The sequence below is a fragment of the Pogona vitticeps genome, chromosome 4, assembly GCF_051106095.1.
Source record: "Pogona vitticeps strain Pit_001003342236 chromosome 4, PviZW2.1, whole genome shotgun sequence".
Taxonomy (NCBI): domain Eukaryota; kingdom Metazoa; phylum Chordata; class Lepidosauria; order Squamata; family Agamidae; genus Pogona; species Pogona vitticeps.
Window position 1 is genome coordinate 82,682,563 of NC_135786.1, and position 24,321 is coordinate 82,706,883.

Here is a 24,321-nt window from a genome sequence, read left to right on the forward strand (position 1 = left end):
ATAGAGTGCAGGTGTCCTTTGAAGGTCCTGTATAGGTTGTAGGATGTCAGGGACTTTACCTTTGCTCAGCACTAAGCCCCTTTTGTAAGCAATGTGGCGGAGACTGGAAATGGGCATGACATAGGTGTAATAGGTGATGCAATGCTGTGAGTTTAAAACTTTCATAGATCTCCACCCCTCATGCTTTTTATTGGAGAGATCTATCCTATATCCTCTTTATTAATAACCTTCGCAATCTTCTGTTAATCATACTGGGGATAAATACAGTTATCTTTATATATTACCAGTACAGTATTTTCCTTGTGTTGTGGGGCTAATATTAGGCATAGGAGGTGATTCAGATTTAGAAACGAGCACTGGGGTTTAACTCCTTAAGAATATGCATGTTGAGACAGATGTTGAACTAGATTGATTCTTTGTATACTTACAGAGGTATAGAGTGCCAAGCAGATCAGCTATTTTCTTGGCTAGGCCTTTCCCCCATTAAGTTTGTTCTTGCTGCTGACAGAGGAAGAACAGACCTCCAACAGCAGTGTTTCCCAGCCTTGAGTTTTCATATGTTCTTGGATTTCAGCTCCCAGAAATCCTGGGCAGCACAGCTTGTAGTAAAGGTTTCTGGGAGTTTTAGGCCAAGAACATCTGGAGGGACAAAGTTGGGAACCATTGTCCTAGACCTAGAGCAAGGGTGGACATCTGTAGTGCTCTATATGTTGTTGCCCTACAGCTGTTACTATGGTGCTTTATGAGAGGTACAGTCCCAAAATGCTTCAGGGGTTACAACTGTCTGCCTGTGGCCTAAAGTTTAGAAAGAACCAGATATATATCCTTTGATATGTGGAAATAAAACTAAATTAAATATCTTGAGTTTGGGGATTTATAATACATAATTTATAAATTTATAACTTTATAATATATAATTAGCTGCCTAGAGTGGTCGAAATGACTAGATAGGCGGGGTATAAATAAAATAAAATAAAATAAAATAAATAAATAAATATTATTTATGACTGAGGGGGCAAGGAGCTTATCTCTTTCCTCTCAGTTATTACGACTGAGCAGGATTAAATGCTTTTGTTTTAACAAAATTTGTAATACATTTGTTACCCTAGAAAGTTTGGCAAGATGCCATTTTATTAACACACAAACAATTTAACAGTTTATCATAAAATAGTTCATATATTTTACAGTGTATTTAATAAGAATTGACAAAGGCCTATATATTTGTTTCCTGTCTTATTGTCATATTTGACTGGTTATAAAACATAACATTCATAGCTTTATCCTATCATCAATTTGGAAAATATCTTTCCAAGCATTCATTCAGCTGTCAGACATGTGACCAAATGTTGGCTTAGATGTTCTGTGTTTTCATTAGATATTAAAGGAAGGGAATGTTGCTTCCTGTCTTAGCAATGATTGTTTTGCATTTATTGGATGTATAAACATTCATTTTTTGGATGTATAAGCATTCAATGAGTGCAATTCTTCCTAAGGAAGAATCTTGACAAAACCAATGGCAAGTGGACAATCAAGCATGAATTCTATCCCCCAGATGACTATAAAAACATTTCTTAAAATGCAGTTTCTAAGTGGTGATAACAACCATTTATTTTCCTTTGTAAAGGTAAAGCTGAAAACATAATATTTACAAACGTTTGTTTCTGGATCATAGAAAGCAGCCATGAATGACGTTGCACAGAAGGCAGAGGTATGTATGTTGTTTAAAGGGGAAATGTTCATAAAATGTATTACACTAACTTTTACTATATTCTAACTTTACCGTGTAAAATAAGGAAAGTCACCTTAGGTGCAAGATTCACAAGATACAACATTGCTGTCTTTCGGGAGGTAGAGCAGCTGCCAGTGAGCAAAGGGACAAATCTTACAGTCTTGTTATAATGTTACTTTTTTCCAATCTAGAGAGAACCACATGAAGTCAGAGGGGAAAGAGAAAGTATACCTAGATTCACACTTCCAATATTGAGTGAAGAAGGGGCATTTTGTATAGGGAAGTTCCAGTGTCTAACTTTCAATTGATACAATGTTAGCTATCTGGTTTGAGGATCCAATATACTACTTTAAAAAGCCTTAAAAATAAAACTCCCAAGGAAAATAAATAGTGCTTTCAAAGGGGACTTTATTGCTTCATTAAAATAATATAGGTCAGAATCCTACTAGTATTCATATATGATTTGCTGTGGCTAATTGATTAGATGTCACAGCACACCTTGGCTGCACAATTGACATGTCACCAGTCACATGACCAAAATGCAGCCTAACAATTCATCAGTTAGTTGCAGAAAGTTATAGCAATAGGATTCTGGCCACAGTTGCAAGGAGATCAATAATATTTCAGAGTGTAAAATATTTATACTTATAGGCATGGACTAATTTCACCCACAGAATGTTTAAAACATATATGTATTGGCTAAATTCCTATTTTTATGCCCACTGGTGTTAATATAATTAGTGCTAATGTTCAGCAGCAAATTGTCACATGAAGTAGACATAGGCATCTTCTATCGAACACAAGGCACATGACTTGGTGTGTGACAAAAGATATGTATGTGGACTTCTTATAGCAATTTTCTCCTGGCTGATGGCATTATATCACCAAGCATAACAAATACAATTTTGGCCAGTGTACTATTAAAAAATTATTAATAACTGTAGTTACCGTCACTGAAATCCTGATCACATATCTATGCTATGTAAGGCTCATGATGATCAGCTTTGGTGATTTTTTCAAGAAAAAGGATTTCTGATCCCTCCAGCAAGATCCCAAGGGTTCCATGGAATCCCTTTTCTTGTGGAGAAGTCTGTAATCTCAGAACACTGCAGCCAATGAGAAAGTCATTCCAGTGGTGGCAGTTTTTGGAGATGAAGGACTCCTTCCCATCTCACAGCTCCCAATGGCTTGCCCATGGTGAAAGCGGTTCTACAGGAGCCTTTGGACTTTCAGGGAAGGTAGAGGGAGTATTTGATTTCTGAAAAATTACTCCAGCTGATTATGTAATCACTGGATTTTTAGGAATTCTTATATGACATTATTATTCTATTTACATAACTATTACAATTACATATTTACATTAAAGTAGAAGTTCAATAATCATGAGATGTTTAATTAACAACTCATTAACTGCACATGCTATGTGGGCAGCCTATGTAGAATTGCCACATTTCATGACTGTCTGAGTTGAACAGACGAATTGGGTACATGAAGCATATTATTGCTGTGATTTTTTTTCACAAAAGTGACACTTGCCATATTTCTTGGTATCAGCACTGGTAGAGGCTGCGTCAGTTCTGAGGCTGCCCTCTCACTGTCCTAGGCAAACTGCTGATAGCCCTAAACTCAGGCCTCGGTTTGATAAATTCTAAACCCAGGTCTATTAGGAATTACTAGTGTCTTTTAGGATGCTGATTCCCTCAGAGGTATTCAGCTTGCAAACAGTATAAATATTTTAAGTCAGCACATGCACACATATCACTGTCGACTTTTAAATTGAGCATTTAAAGTATATGCGGAGACATCTTGAAAATTCAATTATATGGAATCTATTTTTCACTTACAGAATCTTACCTGGATTCAAAGTCCCCCCTTTCCCCCACTTGTTAACAAAATCAGGTGCAATACACTATGAACTGAACAGGAAAGCATTAAAGATGGCAGAGAAGAGCTTGTACTGAGATTATGTGAACTGCTAATTTTTACATAGGCATTACAGACCTACAATTAACTTGATACACTGAAGATGCACATTGGGTGGTTATAGTTTATATGGTCACATTAATTGGCCCCCAAAGCTGCAAAGATTTAAAAAAAAATAAAAATCACTAGATTGCAGATACATAAGGATGAAATACCACATGGCAATTCCCAGTTCATTATAGTTGAGGAAAACCTCAGCACTGAAGGGTAGAGGAGTGACAGAAATTTTGTTATGATTGTCACCCCATTTATTGACAAAGAAATACTGTAATAATAAGCAAGAAACTTTCTCTTAATTCAAGAAATTCTATAAATTTAGACTGTACAAGGCAGTTTGGAATACAGAAATGTGTTTGTATAGTCTGTTTCCATAAATCTTACATTCTGTCTCACGTTCTGTACGATTTCTCTTCATCTGCTTCTCCCATCTTTTTCCTGTCTTTGCATTCTCTGCATCTATACAAAGATTCTGCTTTCTTCGTCTAAACCTATCCAAAAGTCCTATGTGCCCAAACTTCGAAAGGGTGACGTAAAGGATAAATTTGAAGCCATGCAGAAAGCAAGGGAAGAAAGAAATGAAAGACGATCTAGGGAAGAAAAGCAAAGAAGAAAAGAACAATATGTTAGAGAGAAAGAATGGAACAGGCGAAAGCAGGAGGTCATTTACTTTGCAAATACTTGTTTCTGTTACTTTTGTTTCTTTTTTTACTTCAACACTGGTGTAGAAAATGCTTTCTAATTTTATATAAAAGCTCTGGAATTTTGATTTCAGAATCATTAAAAATATCTTTGATCCCCTATTTAGATGAAAGAACTACTTGCTTCTGATGATGATGAAGAAAAATCTTCTAAAGTAGAGAAAGCGTATGTTCCAAAGCTGACAGGTGAGAATGAAGCATTAAAGTCCATGTTATAAAGGAGTTGTGTTCATTCATCTGTGTTTTGCTAATTACTGATCAATGCAACAATCTGTGGGGCAGCCTTTCAAAACAATTTGAGAGCGATAGCTAGTGCATTGTGTTGCGGCCTGGTTCCTGAAATTGACAGGATGTAATACATCAGCCTATACTGGTCCAACTTCACTGGTGGTCTCCAGGCTCTTGGGTCCAATTCAGACTCTTACTAAGCACATTTGAAGCTCTCCATGTTCTGAGTGCTTGCAGAAATTCTTTCCACTATCTTATCTCATTCCTTCTCAGAACTAGACAGGATGTGCTATTTTGGGTTTCATTTCTTGCAATAGTGAGTTCTACAAAAGGTGAAAGGTCTGTCTTCTTGCTCAGGGTGCCCCCTATTGTTTCTATTCTTCACTTCAGTGCCTGATTAAAACTTGACTGATATTGGTTGTTGTGGGTTTTTCGGGCTCTTTGGCCGTCTTCTGAAGGTTGTTCTTCCTAATGTTTCGCCAGTCTCTGTGGCCGGCATCTTCAGAGGACAGCACTCTGTGCTCTGGTGAAGTTTGCTTGGGAGTTGAGTATTTATGGCTGTAAGATAGGCTTTTGTCCTTTTCAGGAGATGGGTGATTAGTGTGTCTTGTTGTGGGTGCATTGTTGTGATAAGGACTACACCAGAGCACAAAGTGCTATCCTATGAAGATGCTGGCCACAGAGACTGGTGAAACGTTAGGAAGAACAACCTTCAGAACACGGCCAAAGAGCCCAAAAAACCCACAGCAACCATTAGATCCTGGCCGTGAAAGCCTTCGCGAATACATTGACTGATATTCTTTGTATTCTGGGTCCAAGGACACCTTTTGCCCTTTGATTTTAATCCGTATTTTTCGCTTTTATTTTAGAATTAACTTTTAGTCTGTGCATTGTAACTTTTTTTCTGTGATGATTGCTACTGTTGCTAGTTCAGAACATTCATAAAAATTTGTATGTCTAGAATGTAATTTTCTACATTACTTTTCTGGCAACAAAGTGAGGATCAGAGATTAAAGTGAATCATTCTCTGTTGCATTTCCTGTTCGTAGGGACTGTCAAAGGGAAATTTGCTGAAATGGAAAAGCAAAGGCAGGAAGAAGAAAGAAAAAGAATGGAAGAGGAGAGGCAGCGAAGAATTGAGCAAGATTTGATAGAAAAAAAGAAAATTCAGAGAGAACTGGCAAAAAAGGCACAAGCGGTATGAGTACAACATTTGACAAAATACCCTTTAAATATTAGAAGTGTCCAAATAAATTGTAAACATACAGGAAATATTCACTTTAGGCTTTGAAAACAAGTGCAGAACCTTTGAAGCACTGCGTTGTATATACAGCTTTTTTAAAAAAAGAACTTATTTTAATTCCACACTAGTACTCCATTTACTACAATTAATATTAAGGTCTTCTCTCTTTTGGTGTGTAAATATGTAAAATTTGATACCAATCAGTTACACTGTCCTGTTGAAATACACTGTCTATTTACCTATCAATACATGGAGCTTGGTTTTTAAAAAATGGTTAGGGAACTTTCACATGCTGAATAATTTATTTTTGCTGGTATATTGCTGAATTTTGTTTTGTTTTGTTTTGTTTTAAATTACAATATTTGGATCCAGAGTGTCCCTCTTGCAAAGAGCTCCATCAGTTTGCAGGTCTGAGATGCAGTGGATTCTGCTCCTGGAACAAAAGAGTGGGAGATAATCCCCCCCAATTTCTCTTGAAGAGGAAAGCAGCTTTGTGAAGCAATTTTTTAAAGGGGCACAGAAACAGGAGGAATTGGTGAAGATCTCCTCTCTGCCCTCCTCCAGCAGGAGAGTCCCATGGGTGTAATTCTAGTGACAGACAAGCTTGATCTAAATCAAAGTATAAGCTTTCTTGGGGAATATGAGATGCTAACCACCCTTGGCTTTTCGATAGCCAGAATTTGGGAACAAACCTTGACCAAGTTCTAGGTTCTTAACTTTTTAGTGACACTGAAGGTCATTTCGGTGTCTCTTTATAACCTATGTGAATCCTGAACCCTAATACTGAGCATATAAATGTCTGAGACTCTCGGATTAGGTTCCTAATGCTTTCATTTTCAATGAAAGCCAGGATATTGTATGTGAGTAGGTTGGTTATTAGTATACAATGGTGCCCTGTTAGACGATTACCTCGCAAAACAACGAATCCGCACGACGATGAGTTTTTGCGATCACTATAGTGCTTCGCAAAACAGTGTTTCCTATGGGTGATTTTCGCTATAGAATGTTTCGGACTGTGCTTCGCAAGATGATGTTTTGGGGGTTTTTTTTGACCGATTTTTGCAAGACGGCGATTTTGACAGCTAGGTCTGCAACTCGCAAAATGGGTGTTTTCGGGACCGTTTTTCGCAAGACAGCAATTTTAACAGCTGATCGGTGCTTCGCAAAACGGTTTCTATATGGGCGATTTTTGTAAAACGACGTCGATTTGTCCCCATTGGAATGCATTAAATGGATTTCAATGCATTCCAATGGGGAACCGTATTTCGCAAGATGATGTTTTCACAAAACAGCGATTTTCACAGAATGAATTAATATTGTCTTGCGGGGCACCACTGCAAATGTGTCTTGTATCATCATAAACCTGATAAAGTAACCGCCTCTAGTGTACATACCACCTTGCAAGACTGTAACATTTAATGTGCTAGATTAGAAATAGAAAAGTGACCATTTTCAGGTAACATGATCTAAACATTGATATTGAAATAATAAATGGATGTTTCCTAGTGTTTGATGGAGCCAAGTGAAAGCTGTACAGAACTGGAGAGATGCAATACATTTTTGGTCCGATTAGAAGCAAACAATTTGTTGGCATGTAGGAAATGAAAGATTAGCTTTGATATACAGTAGTATAAACTGTACACCATATAGAAAGTAAGTTGTACTTGTAGTTCTTTTACAGGATTTATAAAGAATTAACAGCATTTTCAGAATTTTGAAATTGGCAGCCCATCAATTCAAAGGTTTTGTGGGGGGAAAGTACATATGTATTTCACTTGCAAAGAATGAAATGAAGCTAAGTGATTAAAATTATTGTGACTCTATGCTGATTTGATAGTATTTTGGTCTCAGCAATGACAGCCATCTGAGTCTTCACAGAGAGTCATGGCTGGACAGAGTTCCAGTGTTTGTTATAGCCAGTGTTAGCAGCACTGAAGACTGCCATAAAAGGCCTACTAGGTCCTGCAGCTAATTGGGCCACCCATTCATTATGTGGATTGAAAGCATCTTGAAGAGTAACTGGAGTAGACGTTTTCTGATCATAAAGTCACTCCGGTCAACTCTTTATTAACTTTCCTCTTCAATGGTGTTCTAGGTTTTACACCCTGTCCCTGAATCCACTATTAAATTGATGAATACTCCTGGTGGTAGCATTGCTAAACTGCAGATTATATAATTGGAGAGGCATGTCACTACAATTAAGTGCTATGAGGAATGTTCCCATGGGTCACTGAGTGGTGCTTCTTAGTGACTTCCATGTAGGCACTGTAATATTTAAATTGGACATAACTTTTAATTGGAAAGCAGCGATGGTCAAATTCATCCTCTTGACATTTATGTGTTTTAGGAAGCAACTATATGCTCATTGTTGAGAGCACCGTAACCTAGCCTGCCAGGATTTCACTCAAGTATCATTAACATTGTCATAATGGAAAATTAATTACATGCCACTAATAATTGTGTAATTGAGCAGTTTCCTCTATAGACTGGAGCAAAAGGCTGCTGCCAATTAAACCTCAGTGTTTTTCAGTGAACTAAGAATGGTCACATGAGAATAGCTTTATACCCTGGATTTTACACTTGAGTACAATTTTCTCAAGTGTGAAGGGCTTTCATGCGTGAGACTGAGGAATGACATTGCTTTGACTAAGATGCCAACGCTTGATCCCTTCTGAGTGCTTCTGAGCATTTTAAAAAGTGATGTATGCCTCAATGTATATCTGTCTTGGTGGAAAGAGAATGTACTGTATATACAATACGTATTCCCATAGCCGAGCACAAACAAGTAGTGCATGTGCAGTTCAAACAGGGAAGAAGTAACAAATGTTAAAGAAATACAGTAGGCTGAAGTCTTGGTCAAGTATTACTCTCCAGAGAGAAATCTGAACCCAATAAGGACATTATGATGTGAGGAAGGAGATGTATTAGCTGAGTTGTATGGTGGTTATGTGAACACTAGGTATCCCTGGCCAAAAGAGCTGCTTGTTATTTTAAAGATCACAGGAGAGGGAGGAGATAGTATAGGGAGAATGGAATTTTGACTTTTAAAAAAAATATAGGGGGCACAATACTGTTTGCTTACAAGCATGTGGTTCACTGAGCTAAACACAGTCCAGTAGCAGCTACTACATCAGGATGAAATTTCTGGGGTTTTTTGCTGCTTGCCTATGACTATGAAAACAGAGCCATAATACTAAGTTGGTGAACTGTACTTCGTCTGCTAGGCTATGAGCTGCTCCAGTTGAGGCTGGAGATATTGAAGCCGGAGTTTTTAAGGAATCAAGATGCATCTCTGGAAAGTGACATCTGACTAGGGATTGTGTAGATTTGTGATTAAGCTGGAAGGGGAAGGATACTACCCATGCCACATTTTGATGTACCCATTTGCACAATATTTTTATTTTCTGTTTTGGAAAGGGGAAAGAAAAGAGCCTAAGTAACATTTATTATGTAAAATTCTTATTTAATAGATTGATGAACTGTTAAGCAATTCGGGAAGCGAATCAGCGTCGGAGGTAATCAGACTTCTTTACAATGCAACATTGACCTAAATCTTTGTTATTGCTATAGAAGTAGCTGTGTTCCGAAGTGCTGTGAGTATTAGTGACATACTAGGTTAGGTTATCTAAAACGGTAGATAACATTTTGGGAAAGACATGAGCTCACACCTGATACTGTATTGTAATAATTTCAGATTGATCAGTGTTTTTGGTGCCCACCATGAGTTAAATGAAACTTCAAAATTACTGTTGTTTTCATTTTATTTTATGTGGTAAGTTTTCTTGACTCTTTAGCATTTGTTGGCATACATTACCTGCCACACTTTTCTGTCTCCCCTGTTTCTGTCTAGCTTCATCTGCTTCAAATTGGTTACTTGAACTTTTATGGTAATGTGAGGGGAATACTGAAATGCCATCTGCTGGTTGATACAGGATACAATTTATTGCATAGGCTTTTGGATTAATAGATGAATAATTAGATTTCTATTGGTGCATCACTGGAATTAACAAGTTAGTGTTACATAGCTCATTGCAGTTGAGAATGCCTAAAATATATCTACTGTGTTTACCAACGGTACTCATGTGGGGATATTACTGTATATTGTAAGCTGCCATTGGGAGTCTTCAGATAGCACTATTCCTGATACATAATGCCATCTGGAATTTAGCTATTTGAAGCAACAGAATAAGGATTTGCCAGGCAGCTGTTGTTCACAACTTCTTTTTAAAAAGGTTTCTTACCAAGTGGTCTACTAGCCTTGGAATGTTAAAATCATCTAAGATTAGCTTTCAGGCTTTCCCCACTGTCTAAGATGGCTTTAAAAGAGTTTCTTCATAAAGTCTCTTTAGTTTTTTTATTAAAAATATTTTTCTTTGCAGGATCTTTATAATTAAAGATCACTCAAGCATTTGGCTACCTTTTTGATTATTAAAATTCAGGTACTAATAATCGTAATTGCATGCCGTCAAATCAATTTTGACTCATGGCAACCCCTTTCTAGATTTTTATAAGTAGGAATACACAGAAAAGAGAGGTTACTTACCTGTAACTTTGGTTCTTCGAGTGGTCCTCGAAGAAGTTTATGATTTCCTTCTTCTGGGGGTGCACTGGGACTATGCAGTTTGCCCATGACTGCACATGCTGGCGCTTCTCCAGGAGGCAAGGTGGGGAATTGGACTCCCAACCTTCAGTCTGATACCTAAACCACTATTCCAGCCAGGTTAAATTGAGGTAGGTTCCATGAATCCTGGCGAGACTGTGCAGGCTTTGGCTTAGTGCTTCGATATAAAAATATGCATTCTGCTTTGAACTCCATGATGAAGAATGGGATATACTGTAAATATATTAACATACTGATACCTGTCATATATTTATTAGTTACAGATTACTCTACGCAGTGCTTAAACTTGAACATGAAGTAATAACGCGATCTGTAGTGTTTGTATTTTAGCTTAAAAGAGTTTAACCAACAGTTTTAAAATATCTTACCATGATTGTATAGCAGGAAATTGAAATCCCTTGTGCTAGCATTCATCAGATGGCAGCTCTTACAGAATGATTTGTTTTTTGGAGGTGGAGGGTGGTTGAAGAAAGCATGGAGAGGTGGCACTAAGGGAGGTGGGACTGGCAGTCATATCCTCGGCCGCATCCTAAATGGCTGTTGGATAATGGCTCCTGAGTAACAGTATTGTAATAGGAGTTTTAACACAACATTTAATAGAAGACTCATTGTGGCTGCTGTGTGTGTTTCAAGGGGTATTTCAGAACAGATATTTTCAATAGTTTACTATCTCTCTCTGTGTGTTTGTATGTACACCATGAGATATAACAGTGATTTGTGTGTGTGTGTGTGTGTGTGTGTGTGTGTGTGTGTGTGTGTGTGTGTGTGTGTGTGTGTGTGTGTGTGTGTGTGTGTGTGTGTGTGTGTGTGTGTGTGTGTGTGTGTGTGTGTGTGTGTGTGTGTGTGTGTGTAAACACCATGAGATATAACTGTGATCAGCAGACTGATCTACAAATGAGATAAGTTTGAATCTTGCCTGGACTATGTGCTTAGTAGCAGATGAGACTCAACTGAGTCATTCTCTTTCAGGATCAAACGAGATGTTATCAGGAATGTATATTCTCTGCACATTTAGCCTGCTTTTCCTCAGAGATATGTTGCTTAGCAATCAAACTTGAATAGAAAAGCCATATTTATTTTCAATGACCAGTTGCAAAACAAAGCATACTAGAAGATAGCAAGATGATGTGAAGAAAATCACGTGCTATAACAAACAGATGTCCTTCCCTGCTTAAGAGAGCACTGTGTCTACAGAAGAGCTAAGCATATTGTTTAGCTTGACATCTAGCCTCTCCATTAGGAATTATAATTATAATGAAGTTATCTTGCAACAGAGCTGTTTCAAGGAAGACAAAAAGTTTCATATACCTTGGGTACGCCCTAGAATTTCTGAGTAGAATTCCACCCAGGAGATGCTCTGAAGAAAAAAAAGCATCTTCTCTGCTTTTTCCATTGCACACACCCCCATCATCACATTCCACATTGTTCTGAAAGGTCTCATGGCTCTTTGAAGGAGTTCTTTGCAGAGTTCAGAATGTTATAGAGTTGAAGGGAGGATTGGCAAAAATAGCCACCTGGCTTCTTCCAGTGGCAACATCTGCTTGATCTGAATCCTTTGCACAAATGGAAGGAGCCCTTCTATTCCTAGAGGGCCTTGTCTGGAAATAACCTGTTCATTAATATGCTACATAAATACGACACGTAATTAAAGTTCTTTGCCAGCTACTGTAATCAGAGTCGGAACAACATCTTTCTTTTCTTTTTTTACTGACCATCAAAAGATGGCTTAATTCTATCGCAGCCACAGTTTTTGTCCACCCACTTGCCAAGGAAGTGAATATTTCTATGGGATTTGAATTACTCACAGGCACTATTGGCTGACCTGTCCAAATGTTCATGGCAACATTTGTTTTTGACAACAGGAAGGTGATGATTCATTGCTAGTGACAGTAGTTCCTGTAAAACCTAGCAAAACACCTGGGAAGATGAAAATAAGTTTTGAGGAACTAGAGAGAGAGAGAGAAGAACGAGAAAGAAGAAAACTTGAAGAAGAAAAACGATTGAGATATGAGCAGGAAAAGCAAGCTCTCAGGGAAGTCAAATATTTTTCACCAGATGTGGTAAGCAAAATGGGGGGGGGATGCTTTTGCATGATGAGCATAAGCATGTTCGCTTCAAACTAGGCTGCACTAATTACAGGGAAACTTCCTTCCAGGTGAGTAAGCTTAGGATTGTAGAGAAAGCTGATGCTGAAAACATATGCATGTTAATAATATCATAAGGGTTTGCTTCTGAACAATAAACATTTTGTACAGGATGAAGATGAAAATTCGGACAGTGAAAGAAAAGATTCTCCTTCTCCTGGTAAAGTGAAATTAACATTTGAAGAACTAGAAAGACAAAGACGAGAAAATCAGAGGAGACAAGCTGAAGAGGAGGCAAAGCTACGTTTAGAAGAAGAGAAGCGTGCCTTTGAGGAAGCAAGACGAAAAATGGTAAGTATCAAGGGTATGTTCCAACATACAAGGACAAAAAATGGCCATCATGGAAAGTGTATGTAGTAAGTTGAACTGTCTTACGGCATTTCTGAGGACTACCTGGTGGAAGACTTACCACCTGTATGTAAGCAGATTTACCAGAAACATGACGTGGGAGATATCCAGTTACCAGAGCTAGCTAGCTAATTAACTAAATTCAGCAGTTTTATTAAATGAAGATAACACTGCTTTCCCCCCAGCAGAGCATCGCACTCAGGAAATGCTCCTGATAGCAGTAGTAGGCTCTGTGTGTGTGTGTGACTTTTTCCAGTTTCCTAATTCCTATACTGTTATTTCCACCTGCATACATCTGCTTCAGAGGGCTGGGAAATCCTTTGGAAGAATGTGGGAAGTAGTGCTGGGGCCTGCAGGGAATTGGGGGCAATCAGTACCATTTTGTTTCTTCTCTTTCTATTGGTGCATCAAAACTTTCCAGGGACTAAAGATTTTTTATTTCTGGATGTCATTCTCTCCTTTTTATTTAACACTGATTCCTTGACTTAAATCCAGTTTGCATCTCAAACTGAGCATACCCATTGAAATTATAGGGATCTGGATAAGTGTTGATTCACTATTCACCAACACATTCAATAGGTGTGCTCTGGTTGGGACTACCAATTCAATTTAAGCCCTAGCTAGTAAAAAACTCAAAAATCCTGGTTGTTATAAACTTAGTTTAAGTGCAAGTTATTTTAGATTTAAGACATGGTAAGCTTTAATTATTTATGTAAAGTCTCAATCAGTTCTTTCTGTATTATTTAGTAATATATACACATTACTTGCCATGATCATTAATATTTAGTGATGAATAAATCCATCTACATGTGCACATTCAAAACAAACGTACTTTTTAGGGGTAATTTTTCAACCTCTGTGTGTTCTCCCTGAACTTTCTTTTAAAAAGTTTTTTAAATGTATACTGTTTTGAAAGGTAAATGAAGAAGATGATGGTCAAGAAACTGAAAATTCTGTCAAGGAGTTCCGTCCCGGGAAACTGAGACTTACCTTTGAGGAACTAGAGAGACAGAGGCAAGAAGAAGAAAAAAGAAAAACAGAGGAAGAGGCCAGGCGGCGTATAGAAGAAGAGAAGAAGGCATTTGCTGAAGCAAGAAAAAGCATGGTATATACGTAATGTTGCTGACCTACTGTAGGGATAAGCATCACATTCCTGATTGTACATGGCTGCTTCTTTGTTGTATTTCCACCAGACTTTCTCTTCAGGCAAGCTTTTGGCAATTAAGTGGCCTGCAGAAAAAGGAATCTTTAACGGGATTCTGTTCTTCTTCTTCCTCATTATGCCTCCTCCTATTTCTCAACATTGCTGGTTTATTGAAACAGACCTAAGGCTCCAGTCTGAAAATTAGGAGTCAAGTCCTAAAAATTTGTTTGTGAGGTAACATTTTGGCAAAATCAGAATTTTGAATTTCAGGAAGCAAATTAACAGCTATTGGCAATTGTAACCAAAGACTCTGATGGCTCCAGGTGTTGAAATTAATGTAGGGAGAATGATGATGATTGCTACTACTACTACTGTTATAGAGGGATCTTTGTCATTAATTTTTAATAGCATAACATTGCTTTAAGTTATGGGCTCTTAATACCGTATTTCCCGGAAAATAAGACAGGGTGTTATATTAATTTTTGCTCCAAAAATGCATTAGGGCTTATTTTCAGGGGATGTTTTATTTTACAGTCATGTCTTCGTCTTCTGGTTGCTGCACAATGGTGGAAGGTGGGGTTTCACTTAACTGGGGCTTATTTTTGGGGTAGGGCTTATATTAAATGCTTATTTTCAGGTTAGGTCTTATTTTTGGGGAAACATATTTAATTAAAAAAACATTTATATTTCTTTACTACACCAGCTCCTCATTTTTATAAGTGGCCTTAGATCCCTGAATCGGGAGAAAAGGTTGGGTATAAATGAAATGAAAAAATACTCAAGAACCTACAGCCAAATTAGGTCACATGTGTAGTTGTGTAAAGAAATGGCAGAATAAACACGTTTGGATCTGCTACGGTAATGTGGCTGACAAGATTATCTATATTTCAGAGTGAGGATTTTAGCGTATTTATAAATAAAAGCATCAGCTAATCATGGGTTGGAAGTTAATTTCCATCTATTATCCTCTACTTATCCACTTCAACAGGAAGATTTGCTCCTGAACAGGAAGATTTGCTGTATCAAAGTGTTTTGAAAAATCAGGGGACAAACAAAGGACAAAATTATAGAGCTGCTCTCCTTTTGTGGGTGGCAATGAATGTGCTGAAGGATAACAGCAGCTCTGGCTTCATCCAGATGGGGCTGACATATTGGCTGAAATCTTGTTCCATAGCGTAGTAGGCCTATTGGATCAACAATGATTTGATGAGTCAGTTCCTCCATAAGTTCATTCATTCAAATGGGCCTACTCTAGTTGTGACTTACTGCGCTAAGCAACAGGATTTTGGCCACAATATCCAGTTTTGACAGCTCCATAACATTGCCTGAAGGCTTCTAAGTAGCAAACTAAAGCTAGCCTAACCCATGTAGAGCCAGATACAGTGGTGCCTCACTTAGCAATGTTAATCCGTTCTGAATAAAACATTGCTAAGCGATTTCATCGCTAAGCGATTTTAAAAAGCCTATAGGAACATTTTAAAATGCGTTTAATATATTCCTATGGGCTAAAAACTTTCCTTAAAGCGAAATTCCTCCATAGTGGCGGCCATTTTGGGTGCCTCTACAGTGAGGCAAAACAGCGGTGGTCATTTTGTTTTTGCAGCTGCCATTTTGGAACCGCCGATCAGCTGTTTAAAAAAGTTCACTTTGCCATGATCGCTTCCCCGCGATCATCGCAAAGCGAATTTTAGCCATAGAGGACATTGCTAAGCGATCGCTCCAGCGATGGCCAAAAGTCCATCGCAAAGCGATTTCATCGCTCAACGAAGCGATCGCTAAGCGAGGCACCACTTTATTTTTGTTATTACATATACAAAAAAAGATAACTTTAACTATCTGCCTAAAACCATAAAGAAATGGACCAGGCTCACTAGTTTATGGAGAGCTTGCATATATGGATACAACCACAGAGAAGGCCCTGTCATATATTCCCACCAGCATAGACTCTTACAGAGGTGAGATATACCCCAATACCTGTATCTGTTTTCTGCCAAAAAGTGATCTCAGAACTGGCTCTATTTAATATTACCTCACTCAAAAGCATTTGTTTTCTTTAGTGAGGGGGGAAAAGACTAAACACTCCAGTCTTAAATCTTTCATTTCATCACAGAAATGGAAACATCTAACACCACTCAGAGATGCGGGGGACACCCTCCTTATCATAAAGTCTGTTTATGAGGAAATTGGTCCCTCGATTTTAGTACAGCGTATTTCATTTTTTTTAAAAAAGACTGTTTCCAAGTTCATAAGTTGTTTCATTCAGACAAAACAGGAATCCACTCTTAGCTGGAGGCTAAATATATGACTGATTTTTTTTTTTGCCAGCTCAATCTGAAGATCACTCATATCTTAGTTTAGCAGCCTTCAATATGTTAATCAAATCAAACAAATTTATTGTCATTGTAAATATATACATAGTATACCCATACAACAACGGGTAATCCAAATTGTCTTCAATTTTGGAGACCAATTAAAGATAAGAAAATAAACTACTACTACCATTAAGCATAGACCACAAGACACTTGATCTGTATAATTTTGGAAAACAGATTTAAGTAAGTCCAGGTATCTAAATAATAATTTAAATATTGTTATTTGTGCTAAATCTATCACTAATGAGAGATAAATTATTTCTAACAGGGCCTTGATGATGAGCTTTCACCTATGTCAAAAACTGTATCCCAAGAATCTCTCACACCTGGAAAACTGGAAATCAACTTTGAGGAGTTACTGAGACAAAAAATGGAGGAGGAAAAGAGGCGCACAGAAGAAGAGCGCAAACAGAAACTGGAAATGGAAAAACAAGAGTTTGAGCAGCTTAGACAAGAGATGGGAGAGGTCTGTCACTACTTGACATAAGCTGCTGCCTTCCCTCCACACTACCTATTTTTGAAAGAAACTATGGGATGAGAAAAGTATTCCTAATTTACAAACTTCCTCTTGAAGGCTAAAAATTAGATGTAGAGATCCTAAATGTCTATGAAAAGTACTCAGCTCATAGGATGCTCTTTAGTGAAGAGAGGGGTAGGGGTGAAAACAAAACCCTGATGTGTGATTTGAGGACCTTCTGGGACTGAATGAGATATAATGAACTACTGGATAGCTCTGTCATGTAGATATATGGCTGCATAGCCAGAGGTTGGGAGTTCAGTTCCCCACTGTGCCTACCTCACTGGGGCTGGACTCATTTTACTTTACTTTTACTTTTATTGAACTTATACCCCGCCCCTCTAGACGAAGTTTACTCGGGTGGCTGATCCATAGGGCCTCTTCCAGCTCTGCAGTTCCGAGACAACCACAGTGACGATGATTATAGTGCTAAGTGCCGTAGGGGAGCACCAAAAACTGCCTCCTTCTCTCCACATCTACTCAATTAGAATTCCTCATTACTTCACAAAGAAGGCTAACTTCAGATTCAATGCCACAATCAGGAACTGACAAAAACTAACATGAATGGCAGGCAAAATGTTGTAGATTTAATTCAATGGCCATAGTCAGATTAATATGCTGTAATTTACACTGTTAACGCTTTCTTATTTAGGAAATACAAATGTGTTTTATTATAAAAATCATTTACTACCAGAAATTAAACCTTCTGGCATATTTTTATTTTCCTTTAACAGGAGGAGGAAGAGTGTGAGACCTTTGAACTAAGCAGGGAATATGAGGAGCTCATAAGACTGAAAAGAAGTGGTTCAATTCAAGCAAAGAACCTGAAGAAAAAGTTTGAAAAAATTGGGCAGTTGTCTGAAGAAGAAATACAGAAAAAAATTGAAGAAGAAAGAGCAAGGAGGAGAGCTATGGATCAGGAAATAAAAGAAAGGGAAGCAGAGAAATTCCAAGAGGTATGTTTTGTTCTGCCTACAGTGGAAAAATTAATTCTTCAATCTGGAATTTTACGTGTAAAAAGGCCTGCTTTTTCCACTGTTACTTACAGGTCTCACTATAATCCACTGATCTGCCCATGTGCTGTCTTTAGGGAAAGCAATACATTGAGATTGCACTGAAGCACAGCTGGTGTAAATGAGTGTTTACACACGTTTATTACCTCTTCATGACTGGAGTCAGAGTAAAAATGGTAGGCTAGGAAATGAGGGGCTTGGAAAAGTTACAGGTGTCTACTGGATTTAGATATTGCCGAAACATTAGCTAACGTTAAAAAGCAAACACCTATCGAGGAAGCAAATTCTGGTTCATCATATTCGTTGTCATTTAGTCGTGTCCGACTCTTCATAACCCCATGGACCAGAGCACGCCAGGCCCTCCTATCTTCCACTGCTTCCCGGAGTTTGGTCAAATTCATGTTGGTTGCTTCACAGACTGTCCAGCCATCTCATCCTCTGCCGTCCCATTCTCCTCTTGCCTTTCCACTTTCCTAACATCAGGGTCTTTTCCAGGGAGTCTTCTCTTTTCATGAGATGGCCAAAGTATTGGAGCCTCAGCTTCAGGATCTGTCCTTCCAGTGAGCACTCAGGGTTGATTTCCTTTAGAATTGATAGGTTTGTTCTCCTTGCAGTCCAGGGGACTCTCAAGAGTCTCCTCCAGCACCACAATTCAAAGCTATCAGTTCTTCGGCGGTCAGCTTTCTTTATGGTCCAGCTCTCACTTCCATACATCACTACAGGAAAAACCATAGCTTTGACTATTTGGACGTTTGTTGACAAGGTGATGTCTCTGCTTTTTAAGATGCTGTCTAGGTTTGTCATCAATTTCCTCCCAAGAAGCAGGCGTCTTTTAATTTAGTGGCTGCTGTCTCCATCTGCAGTGATCATGGAGCCCCAAAAAATAAAATCATATTACTTGAATCTTATTAACTTCACAGCTTACCGCTTAACTACACTGGACAGAATTAATGGGTCTTGGAGTCTGTCTTCAGTATGTGGCATTTGGGTGGAATGATGGCTAGAGAAAAATCTCACCAAGCAGCTTAAAACTTCATGTACCTGGAAAGTCAAATCTTTTGAGATCCCAGTTCCTCAAGATCTGCTTTGTCAGCTTATTATGAGGCATTTAAGAAGGTTTTTAGACAGTTCCCCACTAATTCAGAATCAGACATACTTGTAGGGATCATTTGTACTTGGAACTTCCCCACCTTTCAAAATGCAGTTTGAAGAGGAATTGACATTGTAGTGTCATAGGTAAGAGGAAAATGGAAGGTTAATGGCAATGCAATGTTAACTGCGATGAAGATAGCCACCTGTGGTTTTAGAGATATGAATATATGGAAAATCTAGTTTGTGGTTATTGCAGATAATCTTGCAAGAATGACAGAGTGAGAGTGGCTAAAAGCTGTCATAGATCTAAAGACTAGTGCTATACCGTACTGGTAAGCTAGCAGGTTCTGCCATGCCATTATTTGGCATCACAGACAGAATACTAGCTCTTCATGTTTAAGACTGATACAGGTCCAGGAAAGCATCAATAGTATGAAATAGGGATGTCAGAGATGCTGAAGATTCCGATGCATTCTCCAGTCAGACTTGCTTGAGATTTTTAACTTAGTAAAACAGGATAAGTTTCTGTTTTGGTTTCGGAAGTATGTAGATCTATTGGAGGTTGGGTCACACTTGGAGACATGGCTGCAGACCTTATACAGCAAACAACCAAGAAAGCCTCACTGTTACAAATCACGAGAGCCATCGAGATTCCCATGTTAGGGAATTTTTCTTTTCTGCTGTTAGGTATGATACATCAGATGATACTTGTACATTTTCCTACTTTATGTGCAGAGAACAATTATTCATACTCTGTATTTTTTTATATTCAGCATCTTTTAAAATGTGCATATTCCATTTTGGATATTTACAGTGCCTTTATCTGCTCTGCATGTAAACCAGTTTTCTCCAGTTAAAAAGGGGACAAGATTTTTTTTTTTTATCTGAGTCTGCTGGTTACAGGGAGAATAAACGCCTGACAAGATATAGTCCTCCCCATTTATTTAGGAAGTGGTTGTTTTGAGGAGCAATGACAGGTCTAGTGGTAAATACCTGTATCCTTGCTGAGGCCAAAGGAGAAATAAACAATTAAATCTGGGGACAATGATAGACATATACAGAGACTGTTACCAGAAAGTGCAAAGTAATAGCTGAAAGGAAACTTCCACAAACCATATGTGTGCTGCGCCACCATAGCTTAAGGCTGCGAAAGGACAAAAGAGTGCTTTTTGGTCAGCTGCCATAAAGCATTCTCTGGCTTTATTATGCCTCTAAACAAATGCTAAAGTAGGGAGTCAAGAGATAAAAGGAACAACAGGGAAGTTTGGCCTTGGAGTTCAAAACGAGGCAGGGCAAAGGCTAATAGAGTTTTGTCAAGAGAACAAGCTGGTCATCACAAACACTCTTTTCCAACAACACAAGAGGCGACTCTAGACATGGGAATCACCAGATGGGCAATACCGAAAACAGATCGATTATGTTCTCCGCAGCCAAAGATGGAGAAGCTCTATACAGTCAGCAAAAACAAGACCTGGAACTGATTGTAGATCTGATCACCCACTTCTCATAGCAAAATTCAAGCTTAAACTGAAGAGAGTAGGAAAAACCACTGGGCAAGTCAGGTATAATCTTAACCAAATCTGTTATGAATACACAGTGAAAGTGAAGAACAGATTTAAGGAACTCGATTTGGTGGACAGAGTGCCTGAAGAACTGTGGATAGAGGCTCGTAACATTGTACAGGAGGCAGCAACAAAAACCATCCCAAAGAAAAGGAAATGCACAAAAGCAAAGTGGCTGTCCAACAAGGCCTTAGAAATAGCAGAGAAGAGAAGGGAAACAAAATGAATGGGAGACAGGGAAAGTTGCAGAAAATTGAATGCAGACTTCCAAAGAATAGCAAGGAGAGACAAGAGGGCCTTCTTAAATGAATAATACAAAGAAATAGAGGAAAATAATAAAAAAGGAAAAACCAGAGATCTGTTCAGGAAAATTGGAGATATTAGAGAAACATTTTGTGCAAAGATAGACATGATAAAGGACAAAAATGGGAGGGACCGCACAGAAGCAGAAGACATCAAGAAGAGGCAGCAAGAATACACAGAGGAATTATATCAGAAAGATTTGGATATCCCAGACAACCCAGATAGTGTGGTTGCTGACCTAGAGCCAGACATCCTGGAGAGTGAAGTCAAGTGGGCCTTAGAAAGCCTGGCTAACAAGGCCAGTGGAGGTGATGGCATTCCAGTTGAACTATTTAAAATCTTAAAAGATGATGCTTTTAAGGTGCTACATTCAATATGCTAGCAAGTTTGGAAAACTCAGCAGTGGTCAGAGGACTGGAAAAGATCAGTCTACATCCCAATCCCCAAGAAGGGCAGTGTCAAAGAATGCTCCAACTACCATACAATTGCACTCATTTCCAACGCTAGGAAGTTTATGCTCAAAATCCTACAAGGCAGGCTTCAGCAGTATGTAGACTGAGAACTCCCAGAAGTACAAGCTGGATTCTGAAGGGGCAGAGGAACAAAGAGACCAAATTGCTAATATGCACTGGATTATGGAGAAAGCTAGAGAGTTTCAGAAAAACATCTACTTCTGCTTGATTCACTATGCAAAAGCCTTTGACTGGGTGGACCAGAGCAAACTATGGCAAGTCCTTAAAGAAATGGGAGTGCCTGACCACCTTATCCATCTCCTGAGAAACCTATATGTGGTCCTGATCCGACCAGATAGGCGGGATATAAATAAAACAAACAAACAAATAAGAAGCAACAGTTAGAATTGGATATGGAACAACTGATTGGTTCAAAATTGGGAAAGGAGTACGACAAGGCTGTATATTGTCCCCCCGGCCTATTTAACTTATATGGAGAATACATCACGCGAAAGGCTGGACTGGAGGAATCCCAAGCCGGAAGAAATATCAACAACCTCCAATATGCAGAGAATACCACTCTGATGGGAGAAAGTGAGGAGGAATTAAAGAACCTCTTAATGAAGGTGAAAGAGAGCGCCAAAAAATGGTCTGAAGCTCAACATCAAAAAAACTAAAATCATGGCCACTGGTCCCATCACCTCCTGGCAAATAGAAGGGGAAGATATGGAGGCAGTGACAGATTTTACTTTCTTGGACTCCATGATCACTGCAGATGGTGACAGCAGCCATGAAATTAAAAGACGCCTGCTTCTTGGGAGGAAAGTGATGACAAACCTAGACAGCATCTTAAAAAGCAGAGACCTCACCTTGCTGACAAAGGTCCGCATAGTCAAAGCTATGGTTTTTCCTGTAGTGATGTATGGAAGTGAGAGCTGGACCATAAAGAAGGCTGACCACCAAAGAATTGATGCTTTTGAATTTTGGTGCTAGAGGAGACTCTTGCAAGTCCCCTGGACTGCAAAGAGAACAAACCTATCCATTTTGAAGGAAATCAAGCCCGAGTGCTCACTGGAAGGACAGATCCTGAAGCTGAGGCTCCAATACTTTGGCCATCTCATGAGAAGAGAAGACTCCCTGGAAAAGACCTTCATGTTAGGAAAGTGTGATGGCAAGAGGAGAAGGGGACGACAGAGGATGAGATGGCTGGACAGTGTCTGCGAAGCAACCAACATGAATTTGACACAACTCGGATTTGGCAGTGGAAGATAGGAGGGCCTGTCTCTGGTCCATGGGGTCATGAAGAGTTGGACACGACTAAACGACGACGACGAAATAAATGCCATTTCATTGCCCTGACCCAAAGAAGAAAAATATCTAACCAAGGTAAATGGCGAATTTGCAAAGGATATACATAAAACATGTTAAGAGCAAACAGGTAATTTATGACATGTCATAAATGCCAGTAAATTGTGCAAGTAGTTGAAAAATGTCCACAATTTTAAAACACTCAAACTAAGACTTATTTAACTCCTATGTATTTTCACTCTTCCATTAGCCAAGTTCTTCCACTGTATGTGTACTATACTTTCTGTTCTATCACTTACCACAAATTTGCCTTCTCCCTTTTTGCAGTCCTAGGGCTAAATCCAACGTAACAGCCCAGCAGGAATCCTTGCCAGCTCAATGCTACAAGAGCCCATCGCTGGGCAAGAGGAAATTGTATGGACATGAGATGGTACAACTATCTGTACAGCCCCCTTACACAACAAAAACTGAACTGTCTGACACCATTACATGAACTGCAAACAGCAACTACTGCCATGGCTGGTGTTGCGCTACCACAGTGGCATCACTGGATAAAGGCTGTTTTGACATGTCCAATTTAAACCCTAACTTTCAAGCAAAAAGTGTGCAAATGTTTTACTTGTTACATGTGATGAGTGAACTCAGTGAGTGATAAGTTTCCGTGGCAGAGATGAGTTCTTAATGCAATCAATGCAAGTTATGAAACTAATTTTTAATGATTTAAGTGGTAAATTAGTGCCACGTCTCTCTAAATAGGTATAGCTTTGGATTTTTAGAAGAGGTAGCTTTGGAGTATTTCTATTTCACCCCCATCTCAATCTTTTGCTTAAATCTGCTCTAGGAGGAGGAAGTAGATGTAAAACCAGCCGCAAAATCTGAAGCTCCTTTCACACACAAGGTTGACATGAAGGCCCGGTTTGAACAAATGGCAAAGGCAAGAGAAGAGGAAGAACAGAGGAGAATTGAAGAACAAAAATTGCTACGTATGCAGTTTGAACAGAAGGAGATTGATGCAGCATTGCAAAAGGTATCAGAACCTAGTGACCTTTTAGGAAGAGCATCAGATTTATCTATAGAGTAGCAAAACCTTTATCCATGAAATGAGCAAGTGTGAAAAAAGTACTTGTACTATTACAGTGGTGCCCCGTATAGCGAGGTTAATCCGTTCCGGATTAACCTTCGCTATGCGAAAACATCGCTGTACGGGGCAGGAAAAGCCTATTGGAACGCATTAAACTTAGTTTAATGCATTCCAATAGGCGCCAAAACTTACCCCTCCAGCAATGTTTTCGCGGTCCGGTGGCCATTTTGGAGCCGCCGATCAGCTGATCGGCAGCTCCAAAATGGCCGCCGGATGACCCGAAATGGCCCCCGTCAGTGTTTTTGCGCCCTCCCCTTGCTTACCGAGGTCGCAAAAACGCTGCGGGGGGGGCATTTCGGGTCGTCCGCAGCCATTTTAATGGCCGCGGATGACCCGAAATGGCCCCCCGCAGCATTTTCGTGACCTCGGTAAGCAAGGGGAGGGCGCGAAAACACTGATGGGGGCCATTTCGGGTCATCCGCG

The 24,321-nt window shown here is 39.0% G+C and overlaps 1 protein-coding gene across 19 annotated transcripts in view; it reads left to right on the forward strand.

Annotated features, from left to right (window-relative positions):
• Positions 1–24,321, forward strand: part of NEXN (nexilin F-actin binding protein) — a 51,269-nt gene that overhangs the window by 24,253 nt on the left and 2,695 nt on the right. For 5 of the 19 annotated variants that reach the window (XM_078393013.1, XM_020794716.3, XM_020794718.3 and 2 more), the window contains exons 2-12: positions 1,625–1,708; positions 4,179–4,370; positions 4,518–4,596; positions 5,688–5,836; positions 9,352–9,396; positions 12,365–12,562; positions 12,758–12,937; positions 13,911–14,099; positions 16,779–16,976; positions 17,762–17,983; positions 23,599–23,784. In XM_078393013.1, the coding sequence (XP_078249139.1) occupies positions 1,682–1,708; positions 4,179–4,370; positions 4,518–4,596; positions 5,688–5,836; positions 9,352–9,396; positions 12,365–12,562; positions 12,758–12,937; positions 13,911–14,099; positions 16,779–16,976; positions 17,762–17,983; positions 23,599–23,784 (1,665 nt within the window). In that variant the 5' untranslated portion in view covers positions 1,625–1,681. The remainder of the gene's footprint in view (positions 1–1,624; positions 1,709–4,178; positions 4,371–4,517; positions 4,597–5,687; positions 5,837–9,351; positions 9,397–12,364; positions 12,563–12,757; positions 12,938–13,910; positions 14,100–16,778; positions 16,977–17,761; positions 17,984–23,598; positions 23,785–24,321) is intronic. The other 14 variants (XM_078393019.1, XM_020794722.3, XM_078393020.1 and 11 more) reach the window with 6 other exon arrangements.